The sequence below is a fragment of the Acomys russatus genome, chromosome 1, assembly GCF_903995435.1.
Source record: "Acomys russatus chromosome 1, mAcoRus1.1, whole genome shotgun sequence".
In the NCBI taxonomy this organism is placed as follows: Eukaryota; Metazoa; Chordata; class Mammalia; order Rodentia; family Muridae; genus Acomys; species Acomys russatus.
The window spans coordinates 37,670,727-37,689,763 of NC_067137.1; the positions used below are offsets into that span (position 1 = coordinate 37,670,727).

The 19,037-nt window shown below is 48.5% G+C and overlaps 1 protein-coding gene across 2 annotated transcripts in view; it reads left to right on the plus strand.

Annotated features, from left to right (window-relative positions):
* The window catches only part of Asap2 (ArfGAP with SH3 domain, ankyrin repeat and PH domain 2), a 151,010-nt gene that overhangs the window by 80,854 nt on the left and 51,119 nt on the right, over nucleotides 1–19,037 (plus strand). For both annotated transcript variants that reach the window (XM_051143853.1, XM_051143859.1), the window contains exons 4-9: nucleotides 4,641–4,715; nucleotides 6,372–6,421; nucleotides 9,274–9,403; nucleotides 11,799–11,884; nucleotides 16,707–16,782; nucleotides 17,048–17,134. In XM_051143853.1, coding sequence (XP_050999810.1) covers nucleotides 4,641–4,715; nucleotides 6,372–6,421; nucleotides 9,274–9,403; nucleotides 11,799–11,884; nucleotides 16,707–16,782; nucleotides 17,048–17,134 — 504 coding nt within the window. The remainder of the gene's footprint in view (nucleotides 1–4,640; nucleotides 4,716–6,371; nucleotides 6,422–9,273; nucleotides 9,404–11,798; nucleotides 11,885–16,706; nucleotides 16,783–17,047; nucleotides 17,135–19,037) is intronic.

Here is a 19,037-nt window from a genome sequence, read left to right on the forward strand (position 1 = left end):
TGGAACCTTCCTAAAGCTGAGCTGTTTGCTGTACCTCGGTTTAGGGGCAACCTCCACCCCATTGCTCTAATAGTTAATCTCCCTAGCTCTAGTCAACACCGATCTGCCTTTGGACTCTATTATTATAACTTAATTTTGATTAAAAAACCAATATTTTATTATTTCTGTCAACTTGGCTGACCCTAAGAAGAAAACCCTGTGACTAGAGCCCAGACTCCTTTGGCAGGCCTGGCACCCATGCTTCACTTCCCAGTAGCTGGCATGGCTGTCCCCTCTGCCATGGCTGCCTGCACCTGTGGCGGCAGGTCAGCCCACCTTACGTGCCCTCCCATTCACTTGGGCACACTACTTTCTAGTCCTATAGGAAGACAGAGTTCTATCCTGTGTTTAAAGCTGGTTTCCCAGGCCATAGTCAACAAAAGCTTCCTTCATTTCCAGATATAAGTGGCTGAGAAATTCCCCTTTGGGCTCATGGATGCTCTACATGTGTGACAGGCAGCTGTCCTCTCTGTAAAGCTGAGTACCTGGGCCTGATTCTGTCTCTGCTGTCTTCACCACCTATTCCCTCTGTACCCATTTCTTCCCCTGCCACTACTTGGAGCTATGTGCACCTTGTGTGCACAGGTCTTCACTGTTGTAAACCGCCCCCGCGCCCCAGGGTTTCGCTATGTAGCCCTGGCAATCCTGGAACTCGCTCTGTGTAGACCAGGCTAGCCTCGAACTCAGAGATCTGCCTGCCTCTGTCTCCTGAGTACTGGGATTAAAGGCATGAGCCCCAACTGCCCAGCCACTGTTCTAATACTTAAATGTTCCTTCACAGGGGACTATGTGCCTGTCCTCAGCCCATACCCTAAGACACTCTTAAACAAATGAAGATAAAAGCACACCAATGGAGTGTGTGTATGTGTGTGTGTGTGTGTGTGTGTGTGTGTGTGTGTGTGTAGCTACAGGTTGCTCACACTTCTGTATTTCCTAGAGACTTTGCCCATCTCTTCCTGGCTTTGCCTTGATAAGTCTACTATCAACATCAACCTACCTTCCTTCCTGTTTTGTTTGTTGGGTTTTTTTTTTGTTTGTTTGTTTCTTGAGACAGGACCTTGAACTTGCTATATAGCCAGGATGACCTTGAACTATTGACCCTTTTGCCCCTACCTCCTGAGTTCTAGAAAAGTATCTGGTACTATGCCTGGTTTATGCAGTGTTGAAAATTGAACCCAGGGCTCTGTACGTGCTAGGCAAACACTCTACTAAGTGAGCTACACCCCAAACCCTAGAGTTTATAATCCTTGCTTTGAGTGTATGTTTTTATTCTCTTAGTTGTTTGCAAAGTAGACCAAAAAAAAAAAAAAAACTGATGGATGGATTGATGAGTTTACATACATATTTGTTGTATTATAGTTGACTAGTTTTTTGTTTGTTTTTATTGTTGTTGTTGCTGCTGTCTGTTATTGTGAGGCAGGGTCTTACTAAATAACCCACACTGGCTTTGAACTTGGGATCTTCCTATCTCGGCCTCTAGTGTGCTGGGGTTACAGACATGTGCTACGACACCTGGGTTTGATTTAGAAGTAGCAGTGTAATTCGCTCTGTAACTGAAGCCTTAGGTCCTAGATGGTCAGAGCAAGCTTGTTGATTTGTCCCATAGGTATTGCCCCTGCTGGGAGTCACACGGTGGCGGGGGTGGGGTAGGGGGTGGGGGTTGGGGTGGATCACACGAGAGGTAGCATGGATGGTTTTTAGAACATACGGGATGTAGGCAGGGCCTGCCAAGAGCCAGAAGAAGTTCAGAGCTGGGACTGCCTGGGGAGGGGGTGATGGGAAAGGGGAACGGTCAATTGCCACTGGGAAAGGTAGCATTTGAGTCCTGTCAGGAGGGAAATAGCTTTGCACCGTGAGGACAAGAGAGGACATTGCAGTGAGGGGACTGATTGAGGACAAGCATTGAACCAGGGAAACAGTTCAGAAAACCAAAGGGGAAGATGAAAATGGAAGATGAGGTGCATTGACGAGGAGGTCAGTTACCGCATGCACAAATAAGCAGTTAAGTATCTCTTAGCAACATGGTCCCCAGGTAAACCTGGGAAGGGGACGAAGGACTTGGGGCAGCCAGGGCCTAGAAGCCTGTGGCAGGGAGCAAGAGACTAAGTGCCGAGGTAAGGAGATGGGGCACCAAGGCACTGGGTGGCAGGACGTGGTTGTGGTTGTGGAAGTGGCTGGCAGGCAGAGTGCTTGGCATAGCGTGGCTGTGTGGTGCAGAGCAGAGAGGCGTTGGGACACCTCCTGGTGGAGCAGCTGACAGTGGAGGGTGGGGGTAACAGGAGCAAGGATGGCTGTGTAGCCAAGAGCACCCCAGGTGTCTGCTTTGGTCCTTGACCTTGCAGGAGGGAGGGAGGGAGAGCCTCTGCAGAGCTCCTTGTTTCTGCCTGGGGTCTTCCTGTCAGTTCACAATGGAAACCCAGGTGCCATTGCTCTCGGATTACTCACAGGCAAAGACTGGCTTGTTACCGTCATCCACAGACCTCACTTTCAACCGAAGAGTTGATCTGTTAAGCTTAATCACAAGTCACAGCAGATTGCAGTGTGCCTTCGGCTGATGCCAGGCCCATGACAAATGCCGACATACTTAATCCTAAAGCAATGGTGTCTTACTTAGGGTTTCTATTGCTGTGAAGAAACACCGAGACCACAGCAACTTTTATCAAGGAAAACATGTACTTGATTCTGGCTCATAGTTTCAGATTTAGTCCATTGTCATCATGGTGGGAAGCCTGGTGGCACACAGGCAGACGTGGTGCTGGAGAAGGAGCCGGGAGTTCTACATCTTGATCTGCAGGCAGCAGGAGATGGTGTGCCACGCTGGGCATAGATTGAGCATAGAGGACCTCAAAGCCCGCCTCCACAGTGACACACTTCCTCCAAGGCGACGCCTTCTAATAGTGCTGCTCCCTGTGTGCCAAGCAGCTAAACACATGAGTCTGTGGGGCAATTCCTATTCAAAACACTACAAACAGTTACTCAAAAGATCATTTTGGAAATGACAGTCATTAATGAAGCCAAATCCCACATTTGGCAGTGTGATTTTTGATGCCAGCCCCATTGCACACTTTTGCAGTTGCAGTATTGTTCAAGTGAGTTCCTGTTTTACTCGAAAACTCATGTGCTGAGGGCTCAGGACATGGCTTAGCGGGTTAAGATGCCTGCAGCCAGCCAAGCCTAAGGCTTGAGTTTATTAATCCTCAGGACCTCTGTGTAGTAGAAGGGGAGAAGCGGTGCCCATAAGTTTTCCTCTGACCTTCACATGCTTGCTCTGGCATCCGTGCGCCCGTACACACAGTAATTAAGATTTTGTGTATTGATGTTACTGTCTGGTAACTACATTTCAAGTAATCTTTTCTTTGTTTTGTTTTGCTTTTTTTTTTTTTTTTAGATGGGGATCTCACTATGTAGACCTGTCTGTCCTGAAACTCACAGAGATCCACCTGTCTCTGCCTCTCTAGCACTGGGATTAAAGGCATGCACAAAAGGCGTGCGCTAGCCAAGCCCAGTTACGGTCCAAATTGTCTTTTTAAATGATGCATATGTTTTATCTCCCCATTCGAGATAACTACACTGAAATTTAAGTTCCCTCCACTAAGGTTGAGCATGAATGCAGAAACTCCTCCATTCTTTCCCCTGTCTCTTGCCCATTCCTTTGACGTAGACACGGGACCTGCGGCCATAGTCTGGCACCGGTCATGCCGATGGCGGGGTAGGCTGAGCCCGGGGAGGGAGGAAGTGGGTCTCAATCTAATTTTCCACATGGGAAAGGCATCTTGGGGTTCAGGGCTTGCATCTGTGCATCCAGGCTGGAGCTTGGCTGGTCCCACTTAGCTCACATTGGAGGTGGCCTTGCAGCACCTCTGCTTGCCTGTAGTGAACCCCGAGTGTGTCAGGAGGGTTTGATTAAGTAAGTCTCACTCTTTGGTGACAACTAAAGACAACATTTCTGGCTTCAGGGAAAGTGGGGGTCTGGCTCCCCAGCTCCTGCCCTTTCTTTCTTCAGCTTTCTTCTTTTTCCAGGTGCAGACATATGCACACGCACCCAGACACTCACAACCACAGCACACTCATACTTACAGCCTCTCCCTCTTACACACATTGACACACAGCCCTCCTTTTCTCTCTAAACCCCACACACTCATTTCTTCTCTCACATGCCTTCTTAGCAGACAGAAGCCTCTGATCTGCCTTCCTCTTAGTCCCATGTTGGGAGCTTGCTGGCTGGGCCCACACACAGCTCTGAGTGGGCCTACGGCAGCATTGTTAGAAAGTAGGTTGTACCCTTTTGTTCCAGGCTTTTGACTGATTGATTCTCCTATTGATCCATGTTTCTCAGACAGGTTTAGGTTTTACTCATTGTAATAACTTTCTACGACTTAGCGTAGAAGGTTCTTACTGTGGAAGCATACGGATCCAGGTCTTTAATTAGCAATGTGCTCACTTCTGAAACAAAGTGAGTGTGGATGAGAAAGGCCCCCACACCATGCTAGCCAGGTTTCCCAGGAAGGTAATTATCCCCAGTGTCCCTCCCAACCCTTATTATCTTTGCTTTGGATTAGAGAGGAAGCTGAACATCTCTTCTGTTTTCTTTTCGTTTTTAGATTCAGAATATGAACAACATCATCTCGTTCCCTTTGGACAGTTTGCTGAAAGGAGACTTGAAAGGAGTAAAAGGGGTACGAACCGAGTCCTGGTGCTCTGATGTCATGGGAATCACAGCAGTGTTGGCTGTCACCCCACTCGCCACATGAGGCCACAGGGATGGCATCTGCTTTGTTTCCTTTAATTCTGATGCCACCTTATGTGGGAGACGGGGGAGGGGGGCTGTGATGAGCCGTTGAGGGAGGAGGGTGTTGTGGTGGGGTGTGTGTAGGGGGGAGGGGGGATGAGACAGTTGAGGGCTCCCTTGGCCTGACAGGAGCAGTGGGATCTAGTGTCCTAGCTGCTGTGTTGCTGATCTGCTCTGAGGAAAGGATTCTAGGGAGGGTAGAATGCCCATAAGCAAATGCACCAACCACATGCCTGCCGGCCACTGGATGCTGGCGGTTTGGACAGGTCCGGACACTTAGACCACTGACACCTCAGTGACAGCAGGAACTATTATTAGTCCTCGGGGCTGGACGAATATTCAGCTGGATCTTTGCATGTACATGTGAATTTTGGGCCTCATTCAGGCACATCTGGAAGTGCGTCTGGCCCATCTTGGGGACCTCAGCCTAGACCTCCCGGTGTGCCCCTTGCAAAGCTTGCAGGGAGAGAGCTATTAGGACAACATTACTTGTTTTCCCTGTAGAGGCAGGAAATCAGGTCAGCTGATTTACCAGGAGAAAAACAAAAACCAAAACCAAGGCCTATGAGGTTGCCTTTCACAGAGGAAAGGCACGTCCCATAGTTGGAAGCATGGATCCACACCATGTGCCAGGCTGTCAGGAGCAGGAGGGCAGCTTCACAAAAATCCTTCTGTGGCTGCTGGAAACACAAAAAATAAACACAGGAAAGAATCCTGTTGAAGGGGACAGAACTGTGTGGGAATCTTTTGATAGATTTGAAGGCCTTAGTAATTTTTTTTCTAATAGCCAAGCCTTATTAGAAATCATGAATCGTGACTGGGCAGTGGTGGCGCATGCCTTTGATCCCAGCGCTTGGGAGTCAGAGGCACGTGGATTTCTATAAGTTTGAGGCCAGCCTGGTCTACAGTTTGAGTTCCAGGACAGCCAAAGCTACACAGAGAAACGCTGTCTCAAAAAAACAAAACAAAACAATAACAACAACAAAAATATATGAATCTGCCAGATGTGGTGGCGTATGCCTTTAATCCCAGCACCTGGGAGGCAGAGGCAGGTGGATCCCTATGAGTTCGAGGCCAGCCTAATGTACAAAAGGAGTCCAGGACAGCCAGGACTATAAGAGAAACCCTGTCTTGAAAAACAAGCAAACAAAAAATATGAATCTTAAGTTCTAAACAAAGAAGTGCAGAAGGAAAGCCCAGGGAAGCGGGAGACTAAGACACAGGTGGAAGTGACATGGGTGACGGGCACACTGTATGGCCTGCCTGTGTGTGTGTGTGTGTGTGTTGTATTTAAAATAATATGTATTTTAAGGTGAGAAAGAAGGAAAAAGAAGGCTAGCTGGCCACCCCTCCTCTAGTTTATCAAAGGTATCTGGCTTTTTTTTTTCCCCTTTCTGGCTTTATTTTTTATAGGATCCCACACATGATTACATGATTTCCTTCAGAGGCTGTTGCCTGTGCAGAACCAGTCTAGGCCTCAGGATGTTTGTTTTGCACTGAAGTTAATGATTAGTTAAACTTATTCTTTGCCCTCTGTTGACAGGACCTGAAGAAACCCTTTGATAAAGCTTGGAAGGACTATGAAACGAAAATGTGAGTGCTTTAATTTTTTTTCTTTAATGTAGTAATTTGAGATTTCAGTTTTAAATCGGGTTTCTGTGGCTTGAAGGGATTGTCCAAATAATCCTAAGGCAGGAAAAGAATTTGCCTAAAGCTGAGTTGCCACGGCTCACAATGACAGGTTGTATCCGTTGGCTACATTCAGGGATGCTGGCTTCTTCCAGCAAGGCCTGTGGTGCCTTGGTGGTTATTGAGCAGTATTTTACACTGTGCCTTCCTGATTCATTAAACAAGCAAACCTCTGGAGCCGGGGAGCTGGCTCTGTAATCACTGACCATGTGATATAAAGACCCAAGTTTGAATCTCCAGAACCCGCACAAAAAGCCAGACACAGTAGTGCGTGCCTGTAACCGCAGTGCACCTGGGGTCAGATGGGAGGTGGAGACGGGAGAATTCCTGCAAGTTTATGGGGCCAGGTAGCCCATACATTACACAGTGGCAAACAAAAGACTCTGTCTCAAACAAGCCAGTAAGCAACTGGCACCTGAAATTGTCCTCTGACCTCCACATGCCTGCCAGGACACACACACACAACCTCAGTGACACAGAGAGACAGGCACACCTCCACACACAAAGTCTGTTTGTTTGTTTCTAGTGTGCTCCTAGCTCTGGGTCCCTGCTTCTCTGAAATACCGGCTCTCTTGTTTGTAGGACTGCAAGTGCCTTCTGCCTCAGTTGTACTTGGTTTCTTGGTTGCTAGGAAGGGCCCAGTGACTCTGAGACCTGAGCCATTGTCAGCTGAAGGCCAGTCCGCTCCTGGCCAGCGGCAGGCAGTCAGAGCATTTCTCATCGGTTTCTCCTGTGGAAGGCAGGAAGAGTCAGACGAGCAAGAAAAAGCTAGTGAGCGGGATGGGGATGGAGGACCCTGAAGGCTTCCAATTATTTAAATACTGGAGGACTAGGCAATTCTTTTAAATGCCACAGGTTTACTTGTAATCTCTCAGGGGGCTGGAGGCGTTCCTGAATGGGAAGAGATGTTCTTGTGGAACCATCTGGCACAGGGAGGAGGGTTAGGAAGGGAAGCGCTGTACATGTGACTCTTAAGCATTTTAGCTGGGTTACTTTTTCTAAGCCACCTTGGGATTTTTTTTTTTTTTTTTTCCTTTCTTCCATTAATGAGGCGTCACACCTTGATACTCATTTCACCTGTGGCAATGTTGCATTTCTGTCTGGAAGTTGGCTGGATCTCAGGGCTGGGGTTTCACTGGTGCCGTCCACTCAAACACTCAGCTGGCGTGGCTTGAAACTGGGGTGCCTGGAAGGTCTGTTTAACCCAGAGAGATCCCCAGCCGTCCTTCCCACCCTCTCAGCCCCTGTTCGCTGTGGTGCATGCAGAGGCATAAGCAGGGATAGGCGTTGCTCCTGCTGCTTGCTGGAGACTGCCACCTATCTTACCCAGCAAGGGGGTCTCAAGCCAGGGTCAGCAGAGGTATAACTTCTGTTCAGCTGGACCTGTGCATATTTCCTCCCCTCAAGAACTTGCTTAGAGCTGTGGGTGCTTGGAGCAGGACAGAATGACTGCTGAGGACACTGTGAGGAGAGAGGCCTCTGCTTGTGAAGGGAAAGAGCAGGGAGAGAAGGCACCGCGTATTCTAAGATGAAGCTTTTGCCTGCACAGCGTAAGGGCAGAAGGAGCTAGAATTTCAGAGTCTGGTGTGGAGAGGGCAGAGCCTTTTAAACTCAAAGCAATCCTAGGATCCAGTAAAAAGCTTAAAACAAACAAGCAAAAAATCCAAAACAAAAAACAAAAAACAAAAAAACCATGAACCCTCTATCCCAAGAGGCCTTGTCATGTGTAATAAATAGCTAGGTTTAAGATGTCTTCAGGACTCCTTGGCAGCAGCTCTGAACTGAATATTTAGATACATGGCCAGCAACCGTAGAATTGTATGAGGAGTCCAGGGGCTGTAGTACCCTGTGGTCACAGTTCCACTGAGTTCACTGAACAGTGTCCCTGCCAAGTGGCCTCCTGGTTCGTCACACTCTTGTCTCCTTCACCCTATTGGGTTTACCCTGTATGCCCAGAAAAAAGAGTGGAGGACTGATGACTCTGTCTCTCTCTCTCTCTCTCTCTCTCTCTCTCTCTCTCTCTCTCTCTCTCTCTCTCTCTCTCTCTCTCTCTCCCTCCCTCCCTCCCTCCCTCCCTCTCTTGTGATGGGGAACCCTCAAGTAGCCCGTTAATCATCAAACAACTTTTAAAGAAAATGCCAGCTGTGTCCCCCTGTGCCACCTGAGGCTTGGCAGGAGGTGCCTCCATGGCCTTTAGATCCAGAACTTTCTATGGCTGATGTGACTCTGTAACTCTTTTTCCCTTGGTTTTCCCTTGGTGGTGGTCTAGGCATGCACCCAACTGGTCAGTTTATACCCAAACTGTACACGTGACATTTAGGTAATGTAGCTCAGCATGAAGTGACCATGGAAAGAGCCATGAAGGGCAGATGATCGCAGGATGCTGCAGTGACAAGCACTGTGGAAGCTGGAGTAGCATGTGGCTTTAGTAAACGCGACATGGAGGGTGCTAGTGTGGCCTCAGAGAGAGGCTGGCGATCAGACACAAAGGCGCGCGTGTGGGTCTTCCCTCTCCTCAGACACAGATCAGACCCAGCGGGTGCTTAAGGCAGTATCTGTTGAGTAAGTAGTGGGAAGGCCACGCCTGACATGTTTTTATGACGACAGGCAGCTTGCTTTCTGTGAGGGTCAAGAGGTTGCCTGCTCTAAAGAATGCGGTGAGCATTTGTCTCTGCGGATGACTGTGAGGCCTGTCTGGTGGGGAGCACTATGCAGAAAGTCCTGTCCATTTACCCTTGCTCTTTCTTCACACACAGAACCAAAATAGAAAAAGAGAAAAAGGAACACGCCAAGCTCCATGGGATGATCCGTACTGAAATAAGCGGGGCTGAAATTGCAGAGGAGATGGAAAAGGAAAGACGGTTCTTCCAGCTGCAGATGTGTGAGGTAGGACATTGTGAGTGGAAAGCCACATGGTACAGGATGGGCCATAGGTGCAGACCTCTTCTCCAACAGGGTCTTCTCTGCTCAGACTCGTGGTTTTGGCTTTGGCGGCAGTACTAGGACACTGGGCCACATTTCTCTACTAAAGGTTTGTTTCATTAGAGGAATTGTGCGTGGGTTTAGGTCAGTCCAACACCAGCCTTTATTAAGAGAGAGGACTGGTGACCTGACTCATGACTGCTGAGTCATGAGGACCTGAGTCTGGATCCCTGCATCCTGGCCAGGCTGCCCACAGTTCCTGTAATTCCAGCTCCATGGGCTCTGACACCTTCTTCTGGTCTCTGGATAGACCCGACACACACACACACACACACACACACACACACACACACACACACACACACACACACACACACACACACACATTTGAGGATCTTTTTTCTTTTTTCTACTAGAAGAGAGAATAAAGAATGTCCTTTCTGCCTTCCATACTTCCTCACAGGCTTTGGCTAGCGTGCTTATTCTTTGGTGCTTGTAAGAGTTCCTATTGCAGCTGGGCACAGTGGCACACACCTGTAATCTCAGCACTAGGGAGGCAGAGGCAGGCGGATCGCTGTGAGTTCGAGGCCAGCCTGTCTACAAATTGAGACCAGGACAGCCAGGACTACACGGAGAAACCCTGTCTCAAAACAAAACAAACAAAACAAACAAACAAACAAAACCTCTAAAAAACAACAACCCAAGAATTCCTATTGCCTCTACGGGGTCAGTGAAAGGGAGGAGTGAAGAGGTGAAGACACTCATGACACTGCACAGCATCCGTGGTACCCAGTTCCCAGACATCACCTGCCCCTGGGTTCTTGTTCTGTGGCATTGTCTTGGAGAAGGACAGAAGGGAGTGGCACCAGGGGTCTTTATACCAAGATCAGAGACCACAAAATGTGCAGGCCTCTGTGGTTTTGGGCCTTACTGTGAATGAAAATGGCCCTGTCTCTCCCTGTCCCCAGCCCAGTGGCACTTGTTACACCCTCTTAAACCAGACACTATTAAAAAAAAAAAAAAGCCATTGTAAATCTTCCTTCCTATTCATTTCTGTACGTTTTTCTCATTGTCTTTTAGAATAAGTTCCGGTAAGTAGAATTTCCGGGTCAAAGAGGGTACATGCACATTTTAAGTCTTGATATGTTGCCAAGCATTTTATTAACGATGGTATCATTTTGGCCCATTGCCAGACATCCAATTAACAATGAATAACTATCACAAGGGAAGGAGAAGAGAACACAGAGGCAGTTCTTACAGAGGGAATAAAATTTGTTGTTAGGGTTTCAGAGTGGCTTCCTGTCTTGTACAGCTAGCCTAGGAAAGTTCCTGGACTTGGGCTCATTCTGAGAGACAGACAGCTGGAAGCTCATGGGGTTCCGCTCAAGTTAGCAGGGTTTTCTGAGCCATCCTGTCATGAGGAGGAGATGTGCTCAGGATTCTTATACCACGGCCTCATGGCACGGGCAAAGGGGGATTATAGAGTCCCTGTTCTGTGTACTTTCAGGAAGGAACGGATGGGTTTCATAATGCCTGATAAGCGGGCCTTAGTGGATTCTCTGGGTTAGAAGTGGCTTTGATAAACTTAATTTAAAAGTCACCTTTTTTAGCACTCATACTTAGGGAAGTGGTTTCGGACAGGGGCATGGTAACAGAGTCTCTGCTACTGGTTTCTAGCAGTTGGCGTTGAAGACAGCTGACAGAGAAAAGGGCATGAAGCTGCGCGGGTGGCGCTTACCTACCATTGATCTCAGTTCCAGGACAGCCGGGACCACGCAGAGAGATAGTGTCTCAAACGAAACATAATGGGGCCTGGCTGGAAGAACGTGCCCAGGGAGGTCCTAGCTAGTTAGAAACTCGCGCTCACTCCAGGTACCCTCCTTCCATGCAACCAGGACGAGCATGGCCTGGCTGGATGTGGCAGAGTATCTAGTTAGAGAGGTAGCTCTTAAACATGGAATTATCTGGCCGTCATAACCATTTAGTCGCGTATGCAGAAGGAACCCAGCATCTATCTACCACAAGCCCTGGCCAGTCTACAAGCTGTTAAAGAAGAGGGAGGGAGTCTTGAATGGGCGTGTGGCTCACTTGGGAGCGTGCACACCATGGTCCGCACAAGGCCCTGGTGTCAGCCCTGCGTAAGCCAGGTGTGGTGCTGCACACTTGGAATCCTGGCACTTTGGGAGGTGGAAGCAAGAGGATCAGAAATTCAAGGTCCTCCCTGACTGTGTGTTGAGCCCAAGGCTAGCCTGGGCTACAGGAGAGCCTGCTTCAGAAGAAATCCCCATTGTCCTCAGAAACTCATGCTAAGCTCCTATCTGCTCTTCTTTCTCAACATCCTCTCCTCATTTCTCGACAGTACCTGCTGAAGGTCAATGAAATCAAGGTTAAAAAGGGAGTGGATTTGCTTCAGAATCTGATCAAGTACTTCCACGCCCAGTGCAAGTAAGTGGCCCTTCTTTATGGTGGCTTTCGAATGCTCCTCGGCAAATGGCGTCTCCCGACGGATTGCCTTGTGTTGAGGGAATAAACAGTCACTTGGAAATTACGGTGGGGGGGGGGTGTTGAGGATGTAGCTCAGTGGTAGATCTTGACTGATGTGTGGGGATCCAGATTCAACTCTCAGAACTGCAGAGAAAGGAAAAGGAAGGAAGAAACTACAATGGGCTGGGGCTAGGGATGTGCCTTTATGGAGTGTTTGCCTAGCATGCAGGGGTGGGGTGGGTGGCTGGGGTGTGTCTTGGGTTTAATTACCCACAGCACATAAAGCCACGTGGTGGTGCTTGCCCACAAGCCAGGTGCTCTTAGGAGGGAGAGGCAGAAGGATCAGAAGTTTAAGGTCATCCTTGGCTATATAGAGACCAGCCTGGACTACATGAGACCCTGTCAATGAATGAATGAATGAATGAGTGAATGACCATGGCAGGAGAGAAAGATGTGCTCCAGATACAACACAGATGAGCCTTGACTATGTAGAGGGATGGAAGCTAGAGACACAAGACCACATTGCATGACTTCGTGTTTGCCAGGTCAGGGGTTAAAGCACATTTATAGTCAGAAAGCAGCTTAACCTTTAGCATAGAAAAGGAAGAGACAGGGCCTGACAGTTCGTGGGTGTGCGCTTGCTTTTGGAGGTAGCAAATCGTATGTTTTGGAATTGGTGCTGGTTGCCCCGTTACTATTCTGAAGCCCATGGCGCTGTACACTTCCAAAGAACATCTTATGGCTTGAGAATTATGTCTCAATAAAGAATAGAAGTATATATACAGTATTTTAAAATCGACAATAATTGTCATACTTTTTTTTTTTTTTTGGTTAGAGAGGCTAACTTGCTTGATCTGGCACTTGATCTCAGAGGTTTTTGTTGTTTTTGAAAGAGAGGGGAAATGGTGTTGATTTGTGTATTATATTAAAACAATACCTTCATAAGTTGCTGGTCCTAGAGAGTCAGTAGGAAAGAAAGAAAATCTTCATGTTCTGGGTCCTTAGCTTTGCTCTCTGTATGTCAGCCTTCTACCTGGCTCCTGGCTCTGGCTTGGGCCCTGGGCGCTGGCATAAGCACACACCTATGGCTCCTGTTCTCACTCCCTGGCAGTCTTTGATGGAGTGCTTGATTATGTAAGCCTTTATGAAAGTGCTGAGATAAAGGGATATGGCCAGGGAGATGGACTTGGGAATTGAGTGTTTGCCAACGTTTTCTGAAGACTGGAGAGATGACTCAGCTGTTAAGAGCACCAGCTGCTCGTCCAGTGGATTCAGGTTGGATTGCCAACACTTACATAGCAGCCCACAACCATCTGTGACTCCAGTTCATGGGATCCAACTCCTCTTCTGACCTCCGAGGGCTCCTGCAGGCATGTGATGCACTTATATACACGCAGGTACACACACGCATACACACATAAAGTTAAATACATTTGGTAGGTATTCTCCTCCGACAAAATAAACCAGTTCAAGCCAAATTAAAGTATATAAAGGCAGGTTTATCGGGAGCAGAGAAAGCATGCGCAGAGAGGGGGGAGGGAGAGCTAAAATGTAGTGAAAAGCCTCTGGGGGAGAGGAAGCCTAGCCCCTGGCCTGGAAAGCTTAGGTATGGACTGAGGGATGCTGGGAGAACCTGGAGGCTAAGTCTGCTTTGGTATCTTAAATAGGCACCTCAGCTGCTTGTCCTGGGTCTGAATTCCAACATTTTAAAAAAAGAGTGGCCTCGGACGGTGGACTGCCATAGGGAAGTCAGGGACAAGGTAGCATGGCTGGGCTGGTCACAGCTGAAATGGAAAGTGTGAAGTGGTTTGAAAAATCTTTCAGAGGCCAAGTTGCCACACCTGTCTGTTTACCTTCCCTGAATGGGCTTTGCCTGGGGCTGGTGTCGCTGCCCACACCTTGTTCCTTCCCTGGAATGTCGGCACAAGTCCTCCAGCTTCTCCTGAGCCTCCGTCCCAGCTCAGTTCCTGAGCAGCAGCCTCTGTGAGCCTCCCAGATGCCATCTTCATTCATTGCCATGTCCAGGGGTGCTGCGTGGACCAGCCACGGCTGTGCAGCAGGGCCTGTGTGCTCACCCCAAGGGTGCATAGCTGCTGATGCTCTGTGGCTGGGGTGACTTCATGCTTCCCTTCCCTCAGCTGTGAGCAGGTGGCGCATTTGCTGGGGAAGACTGGCCCAGTGTCAGGAAGACCTGGGATCTCTAGAACTTTCAAGGTGGTCTCCCTGACAGCTGCTCTGTCCGCCCCGTAACCTGGCTGCCAGGCTGTGTAGGAAGTGGGTGGCTTCCTTGGCTGAGTTTTTATTTTTAGGAAGAAGTTATTCTCAGATTTCCTTTCTCTTCTTTATTTTGCACAAACTATTAGTTGGGTAGCAACAGGCTACTTGTGGAAAGTGAATTACTTGACCTTTTATGGACACAAGCTCAATAACCTTCTAAAATATGACTTCTCCTGTTTCCTCCTTGGATGGAGGCTAGTGTACGTGTGTGTGTGTGTGTGTGTGTGTGTGTGTGTGTGTGTGTGTGTGTGTAGGGGGCGTGTTGTGTCCTTGCATTGTTGCATTGCTTAATTCATTCTTGGGAGATAAAATAAAACCCGAGAGGCTTGGCTCGTGGGCCCTGGTAACCCAAGGCTGTGTGTGTCCTGCATGCTGTGAAACCCTTCAACTTCCTCCTCAGATAGCCTGGTCCCTAGCCTCACAGCTACCTCACCACAGCTGTCTTCTGTGAGTGTGAGGAGCCTCCGGGTGGCATCCAGATCCTTAGGGCGACTTCCTTGCACCTAAATTTTGCTTCTGAAATTCTTTTTTTGTGTTTGTTACTAACATTTTGTAGATTTTTTTTTTTTTTTTTTTTTTGGTTTTTGTTTTTGAAGCACTTTGAAGGACACATCCTGGTTTTTCATTTTGTGTAAAGGTGGCACTTGCAACTCTGGAGCAGCTGAAGGAAGGATGCTGTTCAGTAAGAGAACCAGAAGTAGGGCAGCCTTTGAAACAGCAACTAAAAGGAGGCTGCTGCTCTCAGAGGTGGCGGTGTGTGCTGAGTTGCCTCGCGTTTTGAGTGCATACCGCTTGCTCAGAACCATGATGGCCACCTCCTACATGATGGACTTGGGATATTGCGTTGATAAGGCTTGGAAACCAGAGCTCTGGAGTTTACTTTCATGTCGGGAGGTATGCCTGTCCTGGCATGGTAGTAGAGTGAGCGTGAGGGGCTTGGCACAGTGTGTAAGGTCCAAGAGAGGACCAAAGATTGCATCTAAATACTTCTGTTTCCAAGGCTTGAAAGTCTGGTTAAACCAGCTAGAAAATGTCTAATGGGAGGAGAAGAAAGCCTGATTTGGTAACAGTGATGCTAAAAGCCCTTTGAAGCTTGGGAAAACGCTAATAGGCTTTGGGGGGGGGGAATTCACAAGGGACACGTACCTATGGGTGTCACAGTGACACGGAGGTCGCTGAAGCAACCCGTGGGGCCCCTTACTTTGAAGCTGCTGTGATGCCAGGTATGGTATCCTTCACATGGAGGGCACAGATGGGTGTGAGTTTTGAAAGTGAGAGTGACAAGATCTACATCTTCAGGCCAAGTTTGTACCACAGATCTGAGTACACTCTCCAGGAAGCTTGTGTGTGCGCACGAACGCGAGCCAGGTCCCTGAGTCCTAGGCTACACTCTTGCTCTCTCCACCTACCTGGGGGAGAGTTGCGAGCTCCAGAGGTGCCTAGGGCTGTGCACCTGTTCCCTCCCCAGGCACTGCGCCTTCACTTGCTGTCACATTTCCCCCCTTCCTAACCTTGCATTCTTTGTCTCCTGCGTTTATCTCTTTTTTTTTTTTTTTCTCTTGTGACCTAGCTGCATTACCAGAATTTGGAGTGACTAAGGAAATCATTACATATAGGAAAACTCTAACTAAAACAGGGATAGCAAGAGTTCACAACAGGAGCACCCCAGTGTCTGGTTCCAGTAACTGCAGCTCTTCAAGATTTCCTTGTCCGTTTAGGAGGCCTCCAGAGAGGCAGAGGAGCTGGCGGGATGTTTTTGTCCCCCCCCCCCCCTCCTCCTTACTCTAGCCACAAACACCTGGACAGATGACACTGACACAGGGACTGCTAATCCAGAATCCAGAAGCAAGTTCTGCGTTCAGAAAACAAACCCAGCTAAAGCAAGAATGCACTGTAGTCATGCGTATACATAAGGGATGAGGTGAGAACACTGGCAACCTGCTTCCACACTGTCCTGAAGACCAGCCACTTTGCTACACATTTCTGAGTCCTTTGCCTCAAGTGACCTCACAGCTTCCAGCCCCTTATCTTTAGGATGATACTTTTGCTGTCTAACCTTTAAGACCTGCCATGCCTTTCTGCTGTGCAGATGGAGCCCGGCCATTCATGTGTATCAGAGTTGCCTGGCTTCTCCATTATGCTCTTTCCCACTTAACTGCTTCCTGTTTGGGAGGATTCTCTAGAGCATACTCTTGTTTGTACCCCATGGCTTTTTGGCCTCAAAGCCTTCTCTGCCACTGTCAGAAGAGTTGTTTCCATTTATTAACTGGAAAATCAGGTCTTCCATTATGTGGGTCAAAACCCAAAATCAGAGATGCGCAGGCTCATCGTAATTCCTCTTCTGTTCGTTTGCAGTTCTGTCATTTCATTCGGGTTTTGCCGGATGGTGCGCATTTCTGTTCCCCCAGGAATCGCACCCTGTCCGGCTGCCTTCCCTTGAGCAGTCATGTCGCTAACAGCCTTCTCTCCCTTGTGACACTCAACCTCTGCTTTTTCTCTCCCCCAGTTTTTTCCAGGACGGACTGAAAGCAGTAGAAAGCCTCAAGCCTTCCATTGAGACGCTCTCCACCGACCTGCACACAGTGAGTAGCGGCCCCTCCCTCCCTGTGCTGCTTCACCGCATATTCAGCTGGTGTCACCATCCCATCCGGGGCTCAGTTCTGTAACCTTGTGTGTGCGCAACGGTGCTGTCCAGAAAGGACTGGCCCGCAGTGCTTCTGGAGCAGTGCTGAGGCATGACGTGAGCACGCCACCCTCATGTGTGCCCGTGTGTGTGGCAGTACCATGATCTGTAACATATAAGCACACCCTGGTTTTACTTCTCTCTGCTTTGTTTGCTTTTCAAAGATCAAACAGGCCCAGGATGAGGAACGACGACAGCTCATGCAGCTTCGAGATATTTTGAAGTCAGCATTGCAGGTTGAACAGAAAGAGGTGAGGGGATTTAGGATCGAAGGATCATGGGGCTGGGGGGGTCCCCCTCATCTTAGAGGGTTTGGGCTGAGGAGTATAGTACCTGCATCTACCAGGCTCATGGTTTTATATTTTAGGATATTTACTTCTAGGAGCTGCAAGCACTATGGGCCGGACTCTCTTGCTCTTGGTAGTTCTCAGAGTTTGTCACATGTATGCCCTGAGTTCTGTTCCTAGACTCTGTGATTTCCTCATTCTGCTGAGTGTGAACTCTCTGCTGTGTGAACTCTTCCCTGTGTGAACCTTCCCCAGTTTGTGAAGTAGGAACAGAACAGGTTCCCTTAAAACCCAGGACTGCTTTATCTGTGAAGAATTAGGCTGCGTGTAGTGACACATACTTGTAACCCCAGCACTTGGGAGGCTGAGGCAGGAGGACCACCGTAAGTCTGAGGCCAGCTGGTGCAACATACTGAATTCCAAGCCAGACTGGAGTGTGTGCGAGTGCACGCGTGTGCATGTGCAGGCACCTTATATAAAATATATGATGATGCCTTGTGTAAAAATCAAGAAAAGATGAGACAAAAGCTGGTGTGATGACTCAGAGGGTGAAAGTGTTTGGTGCACAAGCCTAATAGCCCGAGTTCAGGTCCCAGATCCTTCAGTGGAAGGAGAGAACCAACTCCTACTTTGACACTTGCATGCCCGCTCTTACAGATGCAACACACACACAACACACAACACACACACACACACACACACACACACACACACACACACACTGATAATGCTTCTTTAAGGATGGGAGAGTTAGCTTTCCACACGGCTGCCCTCCAGTGGCCAGCCATTCATGGTTCTTCTCCGTGTTCTTTAGTGCAGTGATAACTTTATGTCCCCCACACATCACCAAGTGATGGTAATATGGTTCTGGTATTATAAGGAGTAACTTTGTCTCTAGTCTGTTGCTGAAGTTAGCCCTGAACTCATAGGCTCAAGTGATCCTCCTGCCTGCCTCAGAGTAGTGGGATATAATGGGGATTTAATGTAAATCTTCCTCCTTTTCAGTAAAATTAAATAACTACTGAACAAACCATAGTTTTTAGACTATAACTGAATCTTGTTGTTTTTCTCCTAAATGCATTTACCTTTTGTGACCGAAGTCTAGGAGAGTAAGTACCTGGTATTTTCACAAATTGCAGAATTTCGCATGGTTATAGATATTTCTTCATGCATCTTAGTGGCTAGTTCATTCCAGCCTTTAATGTCTCCTCTCTCACCGTAGTAGATGATTTTACTAAAAAAGCTGTAGAATTTGGATGCATACGACAAGTGAAACGGAAAATTCCCAAGTTTAGTTTGGACTTCTGCTGTCATACTTTCATGAGATTGGAGTCGCGCATCCCGGCCCTCTCTTCCTGCAGTGCTGAGTTCTGCAAGCCCTTCTGGTCCACCCCGAGCCTTTTCTCAGCAGGACTGCCTCTGAGCACCTTCTACATAATGCTGCTTTGCTCGATAGAGATTGTTCACAGCATGGTGGCCTTTTCCCAGTCCAGAAAGCACAGTTCTTGTGATCTGAGACCATGGCCTCACAGTAAGTAGAAGAGGCAGGCTTGAGAGCCTGGGCGTCATCGAGGTGGCGGCTCTCCAGAGCACTGGTGTGAGAGGCGGAGAGCTGTTTTTGTCTGAGGAGACTCTAACCCAGGAAGAGACGACTCAGTTTGAGATGAGGTGTGCCTGGGTCGGCAGCCCCTGGGGCACAGATACCGTGGTAGCTCAGGCTGTGCAGAATTTGAGGTCTGAGGAAGCTAGCCTCACTGGAGAGCTCTTACCGACGGTTCTGCCCACCTGCTCCAGAGGCACGGGGTCTTGTCAAATGAGCCTCCTTTCTTTCTCTTGGCTTTTTTAGCCCGGGTTCTCCACCCTCCTG